The sequence below is a fragment of the Rhinolophus sinicus genome, linkage group LG11 (assembly GCF_036562045.2).
Source record: "Rhinolophus sinicus isolate RSC01 linkage group LG11, ASM3656204v1, whole genome shotgun sequence".
NCBI lineage: Eukaryota > Metazoa > Chordata > Mammalia > Chiroptera > Rhinolophidae > Rhinolophus > Rhinolophus sinicus.
This window is the reverse complement of record NC_133760.1, coordinates 2286361-2306536: the sequence shown is the minus strand read 5'-3', so window position 1 is coordinate 2306536 and position 20176 is coordinate 2286361. Positions and strand designations below refer to the sequence as shown.

The window sequence follows — 20176 nt, the reverse complement described above, 5'->3', positions numbered from 1 at the left end:
CTTGAACATAAATTACACCACAAATGTAGACCCTTCGTAGGTCATGGTGTTAGTCTATAGGACTTCCATAGACATCATTCATTGGGAGCTGTTTGCCTTGCAGTAGGCCTGCCCTTCTAGGAAACATGTCTCATGTGTGCTTAGAACACTTTTTCAGGAAAGAGGGCACCTGGTAGTATTCCGCAGCCTCGTTCACAGCAGTTGGAGAATAGCACCAAAAGCATCCACTACAGAAATGTACACACTAAATTCTAACTTCTTATTTATTATGGGATGCCAAAAATACAGAGAAAATATGTGATTGTGGATGGCTATGGAAGACATGACGTATATGTATGCAGTGTTTCCTGGTGTGCTGTAACATATGTCATAGATATGGGAAAGTATTAACTTTTATTTATTAATCTGTTTAGAATTTGCATGACTTTTTAAATGTTGTTTTCATTATTTTGTATGTTTATAATATTACATAACTTTTTAAAATTAGTTTCAGATGTACAAAACAATGTATTAGGTTGCTGAAAAAGTAATTGTGGTTTTGGACCATGAATTTTATTTTATTTTTTTAAATTCACTCTTTTTTTTTTTTTTTTTTTTTTTTAAGATTTTTATTGGGGAAGGGGAACAGGACTTTATTGGGAAACAGTGTGTACTTCCAGGATTTTTATTTCCAAGTCAAGTTGTTGTCCTTTCTATCTCAGTTGTGCAGGGCGCCCAGTTCAGCTTCAAGTTGTTGTCCTTTCAGTCTCAGCTGTGGAGGGCGCAACCCAGCTCCAGGTCCAGCCGCCACTTTCTAGTTGCAGGGGGCACAGCCCACCATCCCTGCGGGAGTCGAACCGGCAACCTTGTGGTTGAGAGGACGCACTCCAACCAACTGAGCCATCCAGGAGCTCAGCGGCAGCTCAGCTCAAGGTGCCATGTTCAATTTTAGTTGCAGGGGGCGCTGCCCACCATCCCTTGTGGGAGTCAAGGAATTGAACTGGCAACCTTGTGGTTGAGAGCCTGCGCTCCAACCAACTGAGCCATCCGGGAGCTCAGCAGCAGCTCAGCTCAAGGTGCCGTGTTCAATCTTAGTTGCAGGGGGCGGAGCCCACCATCCCCTGCGGGACTCGAGGGATCGAACTGGCAACCCCGTGGCTGAGAGCCCACTGGCCCATGCGGAACCGAACCGGCAGCCCTCAGAGCCAGGAGTACAGAGCTCCAACCGCCCCACCCACCATGCCGGCCCCATGAATTTTAAATCATTATAACCCGGCTCAACCACATCTTTATTAATCAAAATAGGAAGCATTACAATCAACACATATTTGCCAGCGAGAACTAAGTTTGCTTATTTCTGTAACATAAAAATCCGTGCTTAGGGATTCGACAAACTCTTGGAAAGTATTTTGTGCGTCCTGCTGGTTGTGGAAGCATTTTCCCTGAAAAAAGTTGTTGAGATGCTTGAAGAAGAGGTCATCAGTTGGCAAGCAGTCAGATGAATATGGCGGATGAGGCAAAACTTCGTCGCCCAATTTGTTCAACTTTTGAAGCCTTGGTTGTGCAACATTTGGTCGGGCGTTGTCATGGAGAAGAATTGGGCCCTTTCTGTTGACCAATGCCGGCTGCAGGTGTTGCAGTTTTTGGTGCATCTCATCGATTTGCTGAGCATACTTCTCAGATGTAATGGTTTCGCCGGGATTCAGAAAGCTGTAGTGGATCAGACCAACAGCAGACCACCACACAGTGACCATGACCTTTTTTTGGTGCAAGTTTGACTTTGGGAAGTGCTTTAGAGCTTCTTCTAGGTCCAACCACTGAGCTGGTCATCATGGGTTGTTGTATAAAATCCACTTTTCATCGCAAGTCACAATCCTTTTGAGAAATGGTTCGTTGTTGTATAGAATAAGAGAAGACGACACTTCAAAACAATGATTTCTTTTTATTTGAGCTCAGCTCATGAGGCACACCCATTTATTGAGTTTTCACCTTTCAAATTTGCTTCAAATGCTGAATGACTATAGAATGGCCGATGTTGAGTTCTTCGGCAACTTCTCTTGTAAGCAGATCAGCTTCGATGACTGCTCTCAATTGGTCGTCAACTTCCAATGGTCGGCCGCTATACTCATCTTCAAGCCTCTCTTCTCCTTTGCATAAGTTCTTGAACCACCACTGCACTGTACATTCGTTACCAGTTCCTGGGCCAAATGTGTTGTTGATGTTGCGAGTTGTCTCCGCTGCTGTACAACCCATTTTGAACTCGAATAAGAAAATCTCTTGAATTTGCTTTTTGTCTAACATAATTTCCATAGTCTAAAATACATATAAAATAAACAGCAAGTAATAAGTCATTAGCAAAAAAAACATAAAGTGAGAAATGTGCATTAAAATGATGTATAACATAACCACATTTAAGAATGTATTCCAGGGCTGGACTGGTGGCTCAGGTGGTTGGAGTGCCGTGCTCCTAATGCTGAGGTCGCTGGTTCGATTTCCATATGGGCCAGTGAGCCACTAAGACTAAACAACAGCTCTCTCTGGAGCTGGGCTGCTGTGAGCAGCTGGAGGTTGGCGTAGGCTGCCTGCCGTGGGCTGCTGTGTGCTGTCATGGGCTACCGTGTACCACCGTGAGTGGTGGTGACCGACTGCCTCAGCCAAGGGGAGCACAAGGCTTATAATACCAGCATGGGCAAGGGAGCTGTGTCCTACACAACTAGACTGAGAAAAAACGGCTAATAATTACATATTTACTTACACCCCTCACAATGTGATAACCTCCCCCAAAAACTACTCCCCTGACATCATGTATATCTGTTACAATTCCATTGACTATATTCCCTATGCTTTAATATATATATAATGTAATAGTTGATATTCCATGTTATTCAACTTCAGCTTCAGGTGTATAGAGCAATGGTCAGGCATCTACACAGTCTATGGAGTGAACCCCATCTAACACCCTATATAGTCTTTACAACATTATTGATTATATTTCCCAAACTGTATTTCATATCTCTGTGGCTATATTGTAGCTAATTTGTACTTTCTAATCCCTTTACCTTCTCCCCCATCTTTACCCCCCTCCCATCTATCAACCATCAGTTCCCGCCCCCCCATATCTTTGAGTCTACTTCCATTTTGTTTTTTTGTTTATTCTGTTCTTTAGACTCTACATATGAGATTACATAACTTTTTGAAGCTGGCATGGCTTAAAGTTAATAAGGAACATGATTGTTTTCCATTCAGTATATAATGGATTGCAGGCTGAAAGTTGGCTTTGTATAAGCATGGCTGTACACAGAACATCAGGAAATTCAGCATTTAGGTCAATTCAGACATATGAGGACATTAATCCCATGGAAATAGGCCTTGAGGAAGTCCGGCCATCTTTTCTTGGTAAACTTTATCAAAGGCTTCACTCTGAGCCACTGTGAAGTGATTTTTCCAGTCTCCAGTGATTCCTGTCAAATACAGAAAACAATTACAGATCAGATGTATAAATATGGTCTCAAGATTTCTTTTGAACTTCTTCTGTGTCTGTCCCTACTGCCAATCTATCATAAAGAGGGAACCTGGAAAATGCAGGCAATATAGCCGAGTGGTTGTATTTTTCCTGTTTGGAGTCAGATGGCCATATGACTGTTCCTAGTGCTGGCCTCATAATGATATTGTGAGGACTGAGAAATAACAAATGGCAAGGACAACGATACCTAACATATGTCAAGTACTTTCTTATACGCGAGGCACTGTGTTAGGATTACATGTGTGCCCCATTTAATACGCAACACATTTCTTTAGTAGTAATAGAGTGGAGGTTCTTTTCTCCCATGCTAGACTCACCCTGGGTCATATAGGTAGGAATGGTATTCTTGCTATTGAGTGCTACTCCCCAAGCAGTCCTTCCGTTTCTTTTTAACTCTCTGCATTTGAACAGATATCATTCAATTATATTACCCAGTGTTTTTCAACTTGCTGTTTCCTTAACCTAGAATGCTCTTGCCTCGGATAATCCAGCAAATAGTCCAATGTCATCATCTCATTGAGTTCTCCCCAACCAATAAATCTTCCCAATCTATGCAGTCAACACCCTCATTCCTTGAGTGTAGTGGACATGTTTGGTCTTTATTATAGGGGAGTCAGCTGAAGGTTTGGCCTCAAGCTAAGTCTTTCCTCTCATTTTTCTCTCCACAAGGCCTCTATCTGCTAGCTTCTTTCGGTGGAATAGATCTTCCCATTGTCCATATATGTGAAAAGAAGGTCATGCTACGGGATGAGTGGAAACTCTCCAAGGAGAAAATATGAGTAAAATGGGTGGGGCCAGGTAGGTCCCCAAGTAACATATTATTCATCAGCAATGTTTCATTTTTACTAAGTTTTCTTTACAACCTTATAAATACCAAAACTCATTCCTTAAACTCTTAAGGTCTGGTACCACTTATGTGATTTTTATATATTCGGATATTTTCATTGTTCCATATCTTAGTGTATCAATAGATGCAGGGGCATTTGCTGTCCATTTCATTCATGTCCTAAAATTAGAAATTCTCTCTTACCTTTTCTCAAAAATTCTCCTTTGCTGTGATCTATAAAATGATCAGGTGCTTGGGAGTAATTGCTCATTTTATTCTCTTTCATTGCCTGGAAGGATACATTCTTGACCACTGAGTTCACTTCTTCTGGGCTTAGCTTCATGCCCAGGAACTGGCTGATCCTCTCTACACTGGCTCTTAAGTCCTAGAATGAAAACCACAAAAGACGATAGATGAAACTAAAGTACAATAGGGAACAAGAAAACAAACAGAGACAGCAGAGAATGAAGGTGAGGAGAAGAGAGACTAGAAAGAAAAGCAGGAAAAGGTTGAGCTTGTTGTGTTCATCTGGAAAATGTGCAATCTGAGTAAGTGATGGCAGAGACTTTTTAAGAGAATGCTCTTTAGAGACAAGTAGACTATTAAATTCACATCAGCCACTTTCTTTTGATGGCAACCAACATGTCCTATGAGTATTGACATAGTCCCTTCCTGCAGGAATCCCCTTGCTGTCAGTCAGTCTGGGAATATGTAAATATTTCTCGCACCTGCCCTGACCCTGTCAAGCCCCACCGTATACTCCATCCCCACCTGACACTGGTCCTGGGTTCCCTGATTGCATCAGATTTTTGCCATAGAATCATTGATAGCCCTCAGCAGGTACATATGTTGTTAAGTTCTTCCTCAGTGTATGTATTAAACATTGTAAAAATACAAAAATAAGAAAATTAAAGAAAGAAAATGTGCTAAGTAAGGAGGTCAATGAAGAAAGGCAATGACCCTTCTTGGTCACATTTCTGGGATAAGCACTGATTGAAAGGGTTGAATAGAAACACTAAAACAGGAGGGATGGTAGACAGCTATGAAAAGGAGTTGGACAAAGGAAGTTTTTGGAAGAAGTGTTACCTGTTGCAGCTCTTCATATGATATTAATAGGAAATTCTCTTTTCCTTTCATCTGTAGCCAGCCACGAACATGATCAAACCATGAGCCATACAGCACTGCAAGAGAAGTGAGAAGGAAAGGTGACTGGTTCACACCTGTGAGCTTCATTGCCTAGGCAACTCTGCACATTTCACATTTGCTGTAGGAATTTCATGAGCAAGTGATTAAAGTGCTGGAAATTCTTTTTCTTTTTCTCTCATTTGCATAAGAAATAGAATTCTGCATTTACTGCCTAGATGGCCAAACAGTGGATGCTATATTAGATATCATATTTAAGAGGAGTTCCAGGTGTCCATGTGATAAAATGATTTTGAATTGTGAAGAGAATTCAGTTAGCAAATGAAAGAGCTATACTTAAACTTCACCTAGTTCGGAGTCTATGTCTTTGTTCTTCTGTGAATAACAGGATATAATTAACTGTAGATAACGTGCTTTTTGCCTCTCCTTCACCTACCCCAAACCTTTGGGACAGCACGTCTTATGAGAATTTTTTTCTTGTCACATATGCACTCTATTCAGATGACTGTAGCTGGGGAATCATATATCAAGTGATCCTATCATTACAATAATGTTGATTTGTCCCAAATAAGGCACCTGCCAAATAAGGGTCATTTGAATATTCTTATAAATCTGTCTTTCATTTGTTTGTATTTTTCCTTGTATATATTTTTGTTCCATTGGAGAAAGGGAAATTAGACATGAAAGTGTAAATGCTAGAATGTCAGAATTTGCAAAATTACCCCAGATAGGTTTGTACCATTTCTCATTCTACTAGCAACAGAGGAGCATGCCTGTTCTCCGAGTCTTGCTACCATAGTGTGATTCAAATATTTTGAAACTGAGCTCTGGTAAGCAGAATAACGGCCCCACAAAGATATCCATGGACAATCCCACATTTCTGAATATGTTACTTTTCATGGCAGGTGATATTTTGAAGATGGGATTAAGGATCTTCAGATGGAGAGATCACCTTGGATCATCCAGGTAGAAACAATGTCATTACAAGTGTCCTCATAAGAGAGAGTCAGGAGTGTCAGAATCAGAGATGTGATTACAATAGAGTTTGGAAGGATGTGGCCATACGCCAAGAAATGTGGGAAGACTGTAGAAGCTGGGGAAGGCAAGAAGTGAATGATTTCCCAGAGCCTCAAGAATGGAATGTAGCTAGGCCCTCACATTAATTTTAGCCCATAAAACATATTTTGGATTTCTAAACTCCACAACATAAGAAATTTGGGGTCGTTGTTTTAAGCCACTAAATTTGTGGTGATTTCTTACAGAGCAGATAGGAAACTAATACACTTCCCAACACGATAGGTGAGAAATGGCACCTCAGTGTAGTTTGAATTCACACTTCTCCTTTTTTGAGTGTGGTGAATTATCTTTTTATACGTGCATAACACTTAGAAACACAGTGTGGCAGCAAAGCATGTTTGACTAAGATTCTGTGTTAACCGGAATGTCTATAGATTTTGCAACATCTAGGTTGGATTGCAATGTGGTTGTTTAAACCATGAGACAATATGACCTGGAGATGAAGTGCAGAAACCCCACCATTCTCCTTAGAACCCATATTTTGAGTCAGACTCACCATTTCCTTGAAGGAACCATTCAAAATATTCTTCAAATGAATCTGTGCTTTTGGCGAGCACCATTACTTTATAAAAATGATAACCAGAAACAATAACATCTCTGGGATTCCTCATAATGTAAATAGCCTTAAATGAAAAAAAGAGATAATGAGAATAAATGTGTCCATTTTCATGCTCCAGGACTTCTGCAAGTGGAGGAAAATCCAACTTCCATTAAAATGTCAGCTACAACTCAATCTTCTTTAAGTCACTGACTTAACAAAATTTATTGAGAACCCACCAGGTGGCAGACATTTACTTAGGCTCTATAGAAGGTGCTGTGAACAAGACGTGGATCATTTCTGTCCTTAAGGACATTATGATACAAGGCATGGGGATGGTCTCTAAAGTTTTGCAAGGAAAATTATGTTATTACATTTTGGCACCACTGGTTAAGAAGTCTTGGGCTGTGAATCAGGAATTCTGAGTTTTGTTGGGACTCTGCCAGTGATCCCTATTCAGTACTTTCCCAGGAAGTTTGTTTTCCTGGCTTCTGTTTCTTTTCCTAGAAATTTCTACCATATGAACATCTCCTAATCAGACAGATGTTAATAGTCTTTTATAAAATTCACAATTATGGCATGAATAAATTCATGATGCTGCTGTCGATGGTGCAAACTTAATACAAACCTGAGAGTTTCTCAAATGTTTGCTCAAGTGGGGAGGCAGGTAGACAGAAAGGAGTAAGTAGGAGGATCTCTTAGCTTTTAAGCTCTCCTTAAGGCTTGTTTTCACATGTACTGGAGAGTCACGTAGACATGGAGAAGACTTGACATACAGCTGGGTTGTTGATCATGAGTGGTTGAGAACATTTATATATCGGGGCCATGATGGAAATCAAACAAAGGAGTCTCGAGGTCTAGTGAGATCGGAGCCCATGTGAAGAAGATGGAGAGATACAACAGATTTGTGTGAGTGTGTAAGGGGGGCATCATTGGCATATGAGCACCCAGCACTAAAAGATACAATATATGTGGTTCCCTCAATTCTTCAACATCACACTCTCTAATCTTCTGAAAAGATATCTTGCCACAACTCCAGGTCCTTGACATCCTGACAAACAACCCAGCAGTGTAACTCCCTTGTGAATCTCCTAGGTAATTCTCTCAGCTTAGCCCCTTCCAAAAATGGCAATAAGACATGGTGTTTATTTCTGGTGATGATGGACTAGCTGCTACTGACTCGTCTTCCTGATACAGAAAACTATAAAACTAGATGAACTATATCAGTCACACTTGTCAGATAGTAGACATGAGGCCATGTAAGAGTGAGACACACATGAGAAGGACCCTAGCAAATGGAGCCCCCTCATCACCCTGCTGTCCTTGTGGGGATGACTTCTTAACCATAGCAAATGAAACTAGAATATGACCCAAGCAGAGCAGTCACAGGGACCTGAGGAGGCAAAAGTCAAAGTCAAGGGCGGCCATGTGACTGGACTTGTTATAGAGGGACATCAGGAGGGGTGGTCTGCAGAGAGGGGCCCTCTGTAAATCCATAGCTGAGGGCTGGTCTGTCATGCACAGACCAAGATCCCGAGACCCTTACCAGAGGGCAGGTACTGCTACCAGCTCATCAACACCCCTGGGGATCCTGAGGAGGCACTGGAAGAAGGCAGATAAAACACATGCATCACGTCCAGTGGGAAAGGGAGGAGAACAAGCCCTACTTTTCATCAAACACAATGGAACCCTAATGAAGATGGAAAGCTGCCTTTTAGGCACTGCAGAAAAAAGCCAACACCATCAGCCCTTCATTCTATATCCAGTTAAAAAAAAACACAAAAAAACAAAAACAAAAATCCTTAACAAAGGAGGATGGAATAAAGATAGTTTTAGAAACATGAAAGCTGACGGACCCTATTGCTAGAAGCTCCACGTTCTAACACATCCCAGAGGAAGGCCTTCAGAGAGGGGAGCTCACAGTCACATGCAGGAAGGGGGGACGAGCCTCAGACAGCTCATGAGTGAATCAATGAATACACAAGACAGTATGTTCTTTGCTCTTGTAATTAACTTAAAAGACAGCTGACTGTTGAAAGCAAAACAACACCGTAGGCGGTTATTACAATGAAAATAAGTCTAAAAATTATGGGGAAATTGCATAAAGAAAGTTTGTGGTGAGGACTTCCAGAAAAATGGCGGCGTGAGGTGAGCCTCTGTAAAGCTCCCGTGGAATTTACAAAGAATCGAACAACAAAAACTCCACAAAGGACTCCCTGCACAGCAGACAGGCAAGACGAAGAGGCCCACTACCGACTGAAATCACCTACAGGTGGGAATTCGCGCCAGCGGGGGGAGGAGGAAAGGGAGAAGTGCGGAGACGGAGGTGCGCGGGCGCAGGACGCAGACCCAGCTCAGTGCTCCGAGATCGCTGCTTCCCGGAACCACTACAGCTGCGGGAGAGGGAAGAACTCGGACTGCTAGGGCTCCGCTTGTGGCCCACAGGGCTGAGGGAACAGCATATAACACGGCTGAACCCAACGCTCATGGCAGAGACCTCGGAGAAAAGACTGAGGGAAGAAGGCTGAAAACGGCGGTTTAAGCCCTCACTGCTGAGCAGAGAACGGAGCCTTAGGCACTGAGACTAGCCGCCCCCTCCCTCCCCTCCCAGAGCTCGCCCCGCCTCCACCTGCCTGGTGCTAGAAGCGAAACAGTAGCAGTGTCAGATCAAAGCAACAGAAAATTTGCTGTTTTGAGAACTGTGGACCGCAGAAACAAATTCACAGCCCAACTAGTTCCAGCAAAGGGGAGTGAGCCATGGAAGCAGGACCGGCTGTGGTGGTGGTGGCCGCCATTGTTCTGGGCCACCTCTCACAACTCACCCCGCCCCTGACCCCACCTATCTGGGCGGATCCCTGCAGGAGTAAACAGAACTGCTGAAACATACAGGCTCCGAATCTGGTGCAGGAAGAGCTTTGGAACATCAAAAGCTCTCCGCATACCCACCGGGACACTGCGCCCTGTGACCTAGACGAGCTATTAACAGAGGAGAAGCCAGTCTCCCAGGGAATCCCCCCATTGTGTGAGAAGCAGGAATAGTGCAGAGAAAACAGCACTACCGTGTGGGAGAAGAAAAATAAATTGCAGTTGGAGAAATACTAAGACATTCTACCAACAAGTACTGGAAAACAAAAGAAAGACCTCTTCCTATCAACCTGTTGCAGAAGTCACTCCTATAGATGTCTAGGAAGAGAAATAGTAAACCAGTAATCTCCATGAATAACCAAGGCAACAAGATAGCTCAGAAAGAAAGTGAAAAATCTCCAGAGAAGGCACTTAAAGATACAGAAATATGTGACTTAAATGACAGAGAATTCAAGATTGCAGTTCTGAAAAAACTCAACGAGATACAAGAAAACACAGATAGGCAGTTAAAGGAACTCAGAAACTCAATCAAAGAACAGCATGAACATTTTACGAAAGAGATTGAAATCTTAAAAAAGAACCAAATAGAATTTCTGGAGATTAAGAACTCAATAGAAGAAATTAAGAATGAAATAACCAGCTTAGGTAGTAGAGTTGACCAGATGGAGCAAAGAATCAGTGACATCGAAGATAGAAACCTGGAAATGACACAAATAGAAGAAGAAAGAGACTTGAGACTTAAAAGAAATGAAAGAACTCTACAAGAACTTTCTGACTCCATCAGAAAGAGCAATATAAGAATAATGGGCATACCAGAAGGAGAAGAAACAGAGAAGGGAACAGAGAATATATTCAAACAAATTGTCGATGAGAACTTCCCAAATTTGTGCACAGAACTGGACCCTCGAATCCAAGAAGCAAATAGAACACCTAGTTACCTCAATCCCAACAGGCCTTCTCCAAGGCACATTGTATTGAAGCTGTCTAAAATCAACGACAAAGAAAGAATCCTCTAGGCAGGAATGGAATACTCTAAATATCAAACTTTCTTTTACATAAACTTAAGGGTAACCACTCAAAATAAATCCAGAATTGAAATATATACTGAAATAAAAGAAGAAACAGAGGGAAACATCATAGAATACCACCACACAGAAATAATAGACAACAACAAAAAGGCAAAGAAACAATGGAGACACAGCCTTACCAGAAAACTAAAGATAGAATGACAGGAAATCCTCACATATCAATAATCACCCTAAATGTAAATGGACTGAACTCACCAATAAAAGGCACAGAGTAGCAGATTGGATCAAAAAACTAAACCCAACCATATGCTGTCTCCAAGAGACACATCTCAGCTACAAGGACAAGCATAGACTCAAAGTGAAAGTGTGGAAATTGACACTCCAAGCAAATGGTACCCAGAGAAAATCAGGTGTAGCCATAATGATATCAGATGAAAGAGACTTCAAGGTGAAAAAGATAACAAGAGACAAAGATGGACATTTCATAATGGTGAAGGGGACTGTACAACAAGAAGACATAACAATCATCAATATTTATGCCCCCAATCAGGGAGCACCGAAATACACCAAGCAACTACTAACAGAACTAAAGGGAGAAATTGACCAAAACACAATTATACTAGGGGACTTAAATACATCATTGACAGCTATGGATAGATCAAACAGAAAATAAATAACGAAATAGTAGCCCTAAATGACACATTAGATGAAATGGACATAATTGACATTTATAGAGCACTTCATCCTAAAACATCAGACTATACATTCTTTTCTAGTGTACACGGAACATTCTCAAGGATAGACCATATATTGGGACATAAAATCAGTCTCAACAAATTTAAGAAGATTGAAATCATACCATGCATATTCTCTGATCACAAGGCTTTGAAATTGGATATCAACTGTAAAAAGAAAGCGGGGAAAACACAAATACATGGAGATTAAACAACATACTTTTAAAGAAGGACTGGGTCAAAGAAGAAATTAGAGGAGAAATCAAAAGATACATAGAAACAAATGACAATGAAAATACATCCTACCAAAATTTTGGGGATGCAGCGAAAGCAGTTTTAAGATGGAAATTTATCTCATTACAGGCCTATCTCAAGAAACAAGAAAACTCCCAAATAAATAACCTCATGTTACACCTTAAAGAACTAGAAAAAGAAGAACAAGTAAAACCCAAGGTCAGCAGAAGAAAGGAAATAACAAAAATTAGAGCAGAACTAAATGAAATAGAGAACAAAAAGACAATAGAAAAAATTAATGTGACAAACAGCTGGTTCTTTGAAAAGATTAACAAAATTGACAAACCCTTGGCTAGACTTACTAAGATAAAAAGAGAGAAGACACTGATTAACAAAATCAGAAACGTAAAAGGGAAGTTATCACGGACACCACAGAAATACAAAGGATCATCCAAGAATACTATGAAGGACTATATGCCACCAAATTCAACAACCTAGAAGAAATGGACAAGTTCTTAGAAACATATAGCCTTCCAAGGCTGAACCATGAAGAACTGGAAAATCTAAACAGACCGATCACCAGTAACGAAATTGAATCAGTCATCCAAAACCTTCCCAAAAGCAAACGTCTGGGACCAGATGGCTTCACTAGTGAATTCTACCAAACCTTCAAAGAGGATCTAATACCAATTCTGCACAAACTCTTCCAAAAATTTGAAGAAGTGACAGCACTCCCTAACTCATTTTATGAGGCCAACATTACCCTGACACCAAAACCTGGTAAGGACAGCACAAAAAAGAAAACTACAGACCAATATCTCTAATGAATACCGATGCAAAAATCCTAAATAAAATTCTAGCAAATCGAATACAACAATGCATTAAAAAGATTATTCATCACGACCAAGTGGGGTTCATCCCGGGGCACAAGGATGGTTCAACATCAAATCCATCAATGTGATACATCACATAAACAAAATAAAGGACAAAAATCATATGATTATATCAATTGATGCAGAAAAAGCATTTGACAAGATACAACATCCATTTATGATTAAAACACTTAATAAAATGGGTATAGAAGGAAAATACCTTAACATAATAAAGGCCATATATGACAAGCCCTCTGCTAATCTCATAATTAATGGAGAAAAACTGAAGCCCTTTGCTCTACGTTCAGGAACACGACAGGGATGTCCCCTATCACCTCTGCTTTTCAACATAGTGTTGGAAGTCCTTGCCAGAACAATCAGGCAAGAGAAAGAAATAAAAGGCATCCAAATTGGGAATGAAGAAGTTAAATTATCACTCTTTGCAGATGACATGATGCTATATATAGAAAACCCTAAAGACTCCACCAAAAAGCTATTAGAAACAATCAACGAATACAGTAAAGTTTCTGGCTACAAAATCAACGCACAAAAGTCCATTGCCTTCCTATATACTAACAATGAAATCTCAGAAAAAGAAATACAAAAAACAATTCCTTTTGCAATTGCAGCAAAAAGAATAAAATACCTAGGAATAAACTTAACCAAGGATGTGAAAGACCTATATGCTGAAAACTATAAGACATTTTTGAAAGAAATTGAAGAAGACACAAAGAAATGGAAAGACATTCCGTGCTCATGGATTGGAAGAATCAACATAGTTAAAATGGCCATATTACCCAAAGCAATATACAGATTCAATGCAATCCCCATCAAAATCCCAATGGCATATTTTAAAGAAATAGAACAAAAATCATCAGATTTGTTTGGAACCACAAAAGACCCCGAATAGCCAAAGCAATCTTAAGAAAAAGAACAATAATGGAGGTATCACACTTCCTGACTTTGGCTTGTACTACAGGGCTACAATAATCAAAACAGCATGGTATTGGCAGAAAAACAGACACATAGACCAATGGAATAGAATTGAGAACCCAGAAATAAAACCACATAAATATGGACAGATAATTTTTGACAAAGAAGCTAAAACATACAATGGAGCAAAGACAGCCTCTTCAATAAATGGTGCTGGGAGAATTGGATAGCCACGTGCAAAAGAATGAAACTGGACTGCTATTTGTCACCATGTACCAAAGTTAATTCAAAATGGATCAAAGACTTAAGCATAAGACCTGACACAATAAACTGCATAGAAGAAAACATAGGTACTAAACTTATGGACCTTGGGTTCAAAGAGCATTTTATGAACTTGACTCCAAAGGCAATGGAAGTAAAAGCTAAAATAAACGAATGGGACTATATGAAACTTAAAAGCTTCTGCACAGCAAAAGAAACCATTGACAAAATAAAGAGGCCACCAACTGAATGGGAGAAGATTTTTGCAACAGTGCCTCCGATAAGGGGCTAGTATCCAGAATATACAAGGAACTCATGCAACTCAACAACAAAAAAACAAACAACCCAATTGAAAAATGGGCAGAGGACTTGAAGAGACATTTCTCCAAAGAGGACACACAAATGGCAAATAGACATATGAAAAAATGCTCAACATCACTAATCATCAGAGAAATGCAAATCAAAACCACAATGAGATATCACCTCACCCCAGTCAGAATGGCTATCATCAACAAGACAAATAGTAACAAATGTTGGAGAGGCTGTGGAGAAAAAGGAACCCTCATACACTGTTGGTGGGAATGCAGACTGGTGCAGCCGTTATGGAAGGCAGTGTGGAGGTTCCTCCAAAAATTACGAATAGAATTGCCATATGACCCAGCAATCCCTCTCCTGGGTATCTACCCAAAAAATCTGAAAACATTTAGAGATAAAGACACGTGTGCTCCAATGTTCACTGCAGCTTTGTTTACAGTGGCCAAGACATGGAAACAACCAAAATGCCCTTCGATAGATGAATGGATAAAGAAGTTGTGGTATATATACACAATGGAATACTATTCGGCGGTAAGAAAAGATGATATAGGAACATTTGTGACAACATGGATGGATCTTGAGAGAGTAATGCTGAGCGAAATAAGTCAGACAGAAAAAGCAGAGAACCATGTGATTTCACTGATATGTGGTATATAAACCAAAAACAACAAAAGAACAAGACAAACAAATGAGAAACAGAAACTCATAGACACAGATAATAGTTTATTGGTTGCCAGAGGGTAAGGGGGGTGGGGGGTGGGGGGTGGGAGATGAGGGTCAGGGAGATCGAATATATGGTGATGGAAGGAGAACTGACTGGGTGAGGAACACACAATGGGATTTATAGATGATGTAATACAGAATTGTACACCTGAAATCTATGTAATTTTACTAACAATTGTCACCCCAATAAATTTAATAGAATAAAATTAAAAAAAAAAAAAAAAAAAAAAGGAAAGTTTCTGGTAATTGGAATCACTCTGTCTCCCTCAGCCACAAACTCCAGCTCCCCCTCACCAGGCCCTGATCAAGTCGCAAAGTCGGCCTCTGTTTGCCTAACTCATCAGCACTGACCACTGGGGGTGCCCCAATCCATCCTTTATATTTTTCTCCCTACCTCACCCTCTTAATCTATTTATTATAGTTCTTAAACTAGATATGATTCATGAAGTGTGCACTGGGATCTGATACGAACCTAAGCTCTCAGTAAAGAATGTTGTCACGATGTAATGAACTAATTACACCTCTTCTTTATTATTTTCCCCAAACTCTCTAAGATTTTTTGGATGTGGTGTGAGGACATCATAATCATCACTTTGCTCCCAGCCCATATGCAGAGCCTGATGCATTACAGGTGCATGATACCTAAATGTATCAAGAGACAAAACTGCATGAAAGCACACAGGAATGAACAACGCATCAGGAATGAATGTGTGGAGGGATGAAACTGTCAGTGTAAACATGGAGAAATGGAGCTTTAAAGACATGCCACGAGCTGTCCATGGATAACGTCTGGACATCCAAGGTTGAAACCATAGTTTTTGACACAAAATCACAATCATTTTACAGAGCTTCATCCTGGGATTTTTGTTTGTTTGTTTTCATTTTATTTATTCTCTAATTGTCCACTATTTTCTTAAATTTCTATAATGTTTTAAGCATTCGGCCAGGTCAGTGTAAAAGGGTAAAAATCAAAAGTAACAAAATAAACATGCTCTGGTTAATGATGGTGATCACAGTCAAATAAAGGAACCTGACAGAAAACAAACAGAAATACAGCACAATACTAATATATTGTAAGACCCTGGGACATTAGAATATTTTCTTAATATTCCTACCACTGCATCGCATAAGATGGTTTGAGAGAGTTTCATACAATTTGGATAATATTTTTGGTGAAACATGTTTTAAACTATAATCTCAGAAGAGGGAAAATGCACATTTGTAGCCCAAGGTCACTCAGGCTTAGAGCCTTCCTTTTGAGCTCCTGAGATTACGCATTGGAGGTCTGCGGACCAATGATGGGAAAGACCCACCCAACGTTGGTGACATCATCATTGGAAAAACCCAGGTGGGTTTCAAACGTGAGTGGCAAACCCACATTTTCTCTGAAACACAGGTGCTGTTTACAGTTGGGCTGCTTCCCGCACGGTCACATCAATGTTGGCTGCCTTGGTGTTGGTGGTGCATGCAGGGCTTATTTACCTAAAGACTGAGTGTGCTCTGGACCAGCACCAGGGAGGGTGTCTGCAATACGACATTGTAGCTCAGAGCAATCTTTTCTAATTTCTCACTTTACTGAATCACATATTGACCATGTCCCTAACAGACAGGCATTCAGGACAGCCCGGGAAGTGATCCAATCTGCATTGCGTATGTAGCTCACCTTGGCCTTGGATTGGAAGAATGACTTGGGGAAGAGTTGAATAGGGAGGTGGGAGTTGTAGGAGCGGGGGTCTTTCTGATTCTTTATCAGATCAAACCCTTCCTGGATTTCTATCCACGGTGAACGTTCCCAGTTCAAAACAGTCTTGACCCAGCTGGGATCCCCCTTGGTGTGGATCAGGTTGACAATCTCCAGCATCCAGTTGGTTCCTGGATAAAGAAGAACAGAGTGTCACCTGCTTCCATCTGACTTGATTCCACCGCTGCATCTTAAAGACACTGTTATTGTAGCCAGGAGCCCATGTCCATGAATCCAACCGATGTTTCATTTCTGACATTACTTTTGCCTTCGCCAAGTTCAATTGATCCTTCATTCTTGAAACAGTCTGTCCCTTTGGCTTCCATGAGACCATGTGGCCTTTGCCCTACTATTCTTTTTAAATAAAAAGAAATGCAACTGTAGTACATTACACAAAACATAAAATTCATCATCTTAAAAATTTTGATGTGTTCAGCTCAGTAATGTCAGATACAATCACATTGTTGTTCCCTCAGATCTCCAGAACTCTTTTCTTCTTGCAAAGCTGAAACTCTGTACCAGTTAAACAACAATTCACCCTTCCCCATCTTCCCGGCCTCTGGCAACACCATTCTATTGTTGGTCTCTCTGAATTTGACCACACTAGGAACCTCATGTAAGTGGAATCATACAGTATTTGTCCTTTCGTGACTGGCTTATTTCACTGAATGTAATGTCCTCAAGGTTCATCTATGTTGTAGTGTGTGTCAGAATTTCATCTTATTTTAAGGCTGAATAATATTCCATTGCATGTGTATACCACATTTTATTTATTTATTCATTCATTATGGATATTTAGGTAAATTCTATCTTTTCGCTATTATGAATAATGCTGCTATGAACATGGGTGTATAAATATTTGCGTCCCAGAGTTCAATTCTTTGGGCATGTACCAGAAATGGAGTTGCTGATGTCTTATTACTCTTGCTGCTACTGTTCAATCTCCTTTGCTTCCTCCTAATCATGTGTACAACCCTGAACCCCCAAAACCATTGATCCCATTCCATACATACATACAGCTTGACTCACATACGCCCTATCAGGCAAAGCAGAGGGAAAATAATTAAGGTAGGAAGCTTCTATGGGCAGCCAAACTCCATCAGAAGAGTAAGCCCTGCCACCTTCCAAGCCAGGGGTCTTCCATGTGAGGAGAACTTTCAGGTGGTGCAGGCAAGAAATGTGGACACGCACTCTCAGTGAGGCAGACACTGTTTTTGAATTTACAGGAGCCACATGCTAGTTCTTCCCTACTCAATTGAAGCGAGGGCTGACCATATGCCTGGACACCTGGAAGTGTTATACCAGAGAAATGTTCTGGGAAGCTTCAAAAGAGGAAAGATATTTCCCACTCTGAAAGAAGGGAGACCTACAGAGGGAAACGCTCAGCCACTTGCAGCCATCTGCTTCTGCCTTGGAATGAGCGGCAAGGACGTACTGCTCACAGCTCAGGCAGTCCTCTAGCAGCCACAGGAAGGCCCGCACAGCCAGAGACACCAGCTGGTCTGCTGCGCTGAATTACTGACATTTTGAAGGAAGTAGACCACAGCCTATCTTTAGTCTTTTCATTATAAAATAAAAGCAAATCCCTGTATGTTAACATGTGTTTGTCAGGTGTTCTGTTACCAGCAGCTGTCTACATCTGCCTTTTATATTTGTTTTATTTGTGTTGTTCTGGAGCAGGTCAGCAGGAGAAAATGTCTTGCCCCAAATATTCTTCAGCAACACACTGAATATACTGTTGAACCACTGCACAAATGCCCTTTCTTAGTATTCATTTTTCCCAATTACATTCTCTCGTATCTCAGGTTATTTCCATTAGTCAAAACTGTAATGTCTCCCAAAAAATTCAGTATCTGGTCCAAAGTGTTAGTGGCACAATAATTCAGAAACGCTGCCTAATCCAAACAGTTACCAAATCACTTTGTACCCACTATCTAAATATTTTGTAACTCCCGTGTTCTCTGTCACTATCCTAGTCCTGATCATAGCTGTCAGTTGAATCACCTATTGACATAGCTTTATCAAATCTAATCTGATCTACTGCTCCCTACTAAGCCTGCCCTCTTAAAATTCTAATTTCATAGGGAGCACCTAGTGGTCTTTGCACATATCCTGCCACTTTAAACGCTTTGCATGGATTTGCATTGACTTGATAATTTTCTAATTCCATAGCAGATTTCAAGGTTCCACATTATTTAAACATTTCAAACAAATACAATCTCATCTCCTGCTACTCTCCTGCCCCTACTCTCTGCAAAGATTTTTGTTTTGTTTTTTTGTTTTTTGTTTTTCTTTAAGATACTTGACTACCTCAGTATATTTGAAATCTGGACCATTCCACATATCTAACTCTGTTCTGTTCCCTTACCTCTGACAAACACTCTCTTCTTGAATAAACTTTAGTCAGACTCTTCTGAGCCATCTTTTCAACTAGACCTCGACCTTGGCCTTCAGTGTCCATCCTTGCTGTCCCAAGTTTTAGCAGGAATCCTGCTAAATCAGTACTAAGACTCCTCCTGCCCTTGATATCTTCTCAAGATCTTCATCCTGGATGTCCATGAACTTGACTTGCCTTAGCAAGGATCTTGTTAGGCCACATTAGCGAAACTCTCCCAATTCTGATGTCCAAGCAAATTCTCTTAGTAATTTTCCATCCAGTGACCCTCTTCCTCTGCTTATTGCCTGACAATTCCCAGCTATCTGCTATATTCAGGGTTGAATTCATTCACTCGCCATTATTGCAAAGTCTTAAACAAAGTCTTCCTTGCCATTTAATCAAGAATAAGTTCTTTTATACCACAGCATCACATTTACTCTGGCCATCTCAGGAGAGATGTTTCCTTTTCTGCCTAGATTCCTTGGTATCCTTTCCCCTTTAACACCCAACTCAATCACCTAAATCTGCCTTAGCCTCCTCTCATATAAGGCTTTCTATATCTCTGCAGTGCTCTGGTAGTCACCTCCCTCTGCATTATAATTTCCTGTATAAATCCCTCTCTCTGAGCCCATGCTCCATTAAGACACCACACTAATCACCAAAGCGTAGTATAGTCACCTCCTTCTACCACCTCCTCAATTGCTGACTCTGCATCCTTACCTGACTTTGGGTAAGAAAGTATAATGACATCTTCATCCTTCACCACAAATTCGTCCCGCAAAGATCTCAGGTCTCTAACAGTAATTGTAAGGAAAGGAAGCCCCTCAATCCACAAGTAATCTTTGGCCATCCCAATAAACAAACTTCCAAGGTTGGTCAGTTGTTTTGGTCTTAGTAACAGAGACAGCCACTCTGTTCCCTGTTTCTGAGCCAGATCATAATATAAAGGGCAGAGCACCACAAGCTTCCTGTATGACAGGTAAAACCAAGAGGGCCAGTCAGTTTGA

The 20176-nt window shown here is 40.7% G+C and overlaps 1 protein-coding gene and 1 pseudogene across 2 annotated transcripts; both read right to left on the bottom strand.

Annotated features, from left to right (window-relative positions):
* Positions 1 to 1250: 1250 nt before the first annotated feature.
* LOC141567587 (histone-lysine N-methyltransferase SETMAR-like) lies at positions 1251 to 3042 on the bottom strand (annotated as a pseudogene).
* Positions 3043 to 3110: 68 nt separating this feature from the next.
* Positions 3111 to 20122, bottom strand: LOC109439242 (sulfotransferase 2A1). 2 transcript variants are annotated; one of them, XM_074315423.1, is made up of 7 exons: positions 19890 to 20029; positions 17055 to 17146; positions 16715 to 16923; positions 7045 to 7171; positions 5415 to 5509; positions 4533 to 4713; positions 3111 to 3440 (listed from the first exon to the last, which is right to left on the bottom strand). In XM_074315423.1, the coding sequence occupies exons 2-7, from the start codon at positions 17116 to 17118 to the stop codon at positions 3328 to 3330; spliced, it is 789 nt and encodes a 262-aa protein (XP_074171524.1). In that variant the 5' UTR covers positions 17119 to 17146; positions 19890 to 20029; the 3' UTR covers positions 3111 to 3327. The 2 variants fall into 2 exon arrangements, with proteins under 2 accessions (XP_074171524.1, XP_019575065.1); XM_019719506.2 differs by lacking the exon at positions 17055 to 17146 and having other exon boundaries at positions 19890 to 20122.
* Between the last annotated feature and the right edge of the window lie 54 nt (positions 20123 to 20176).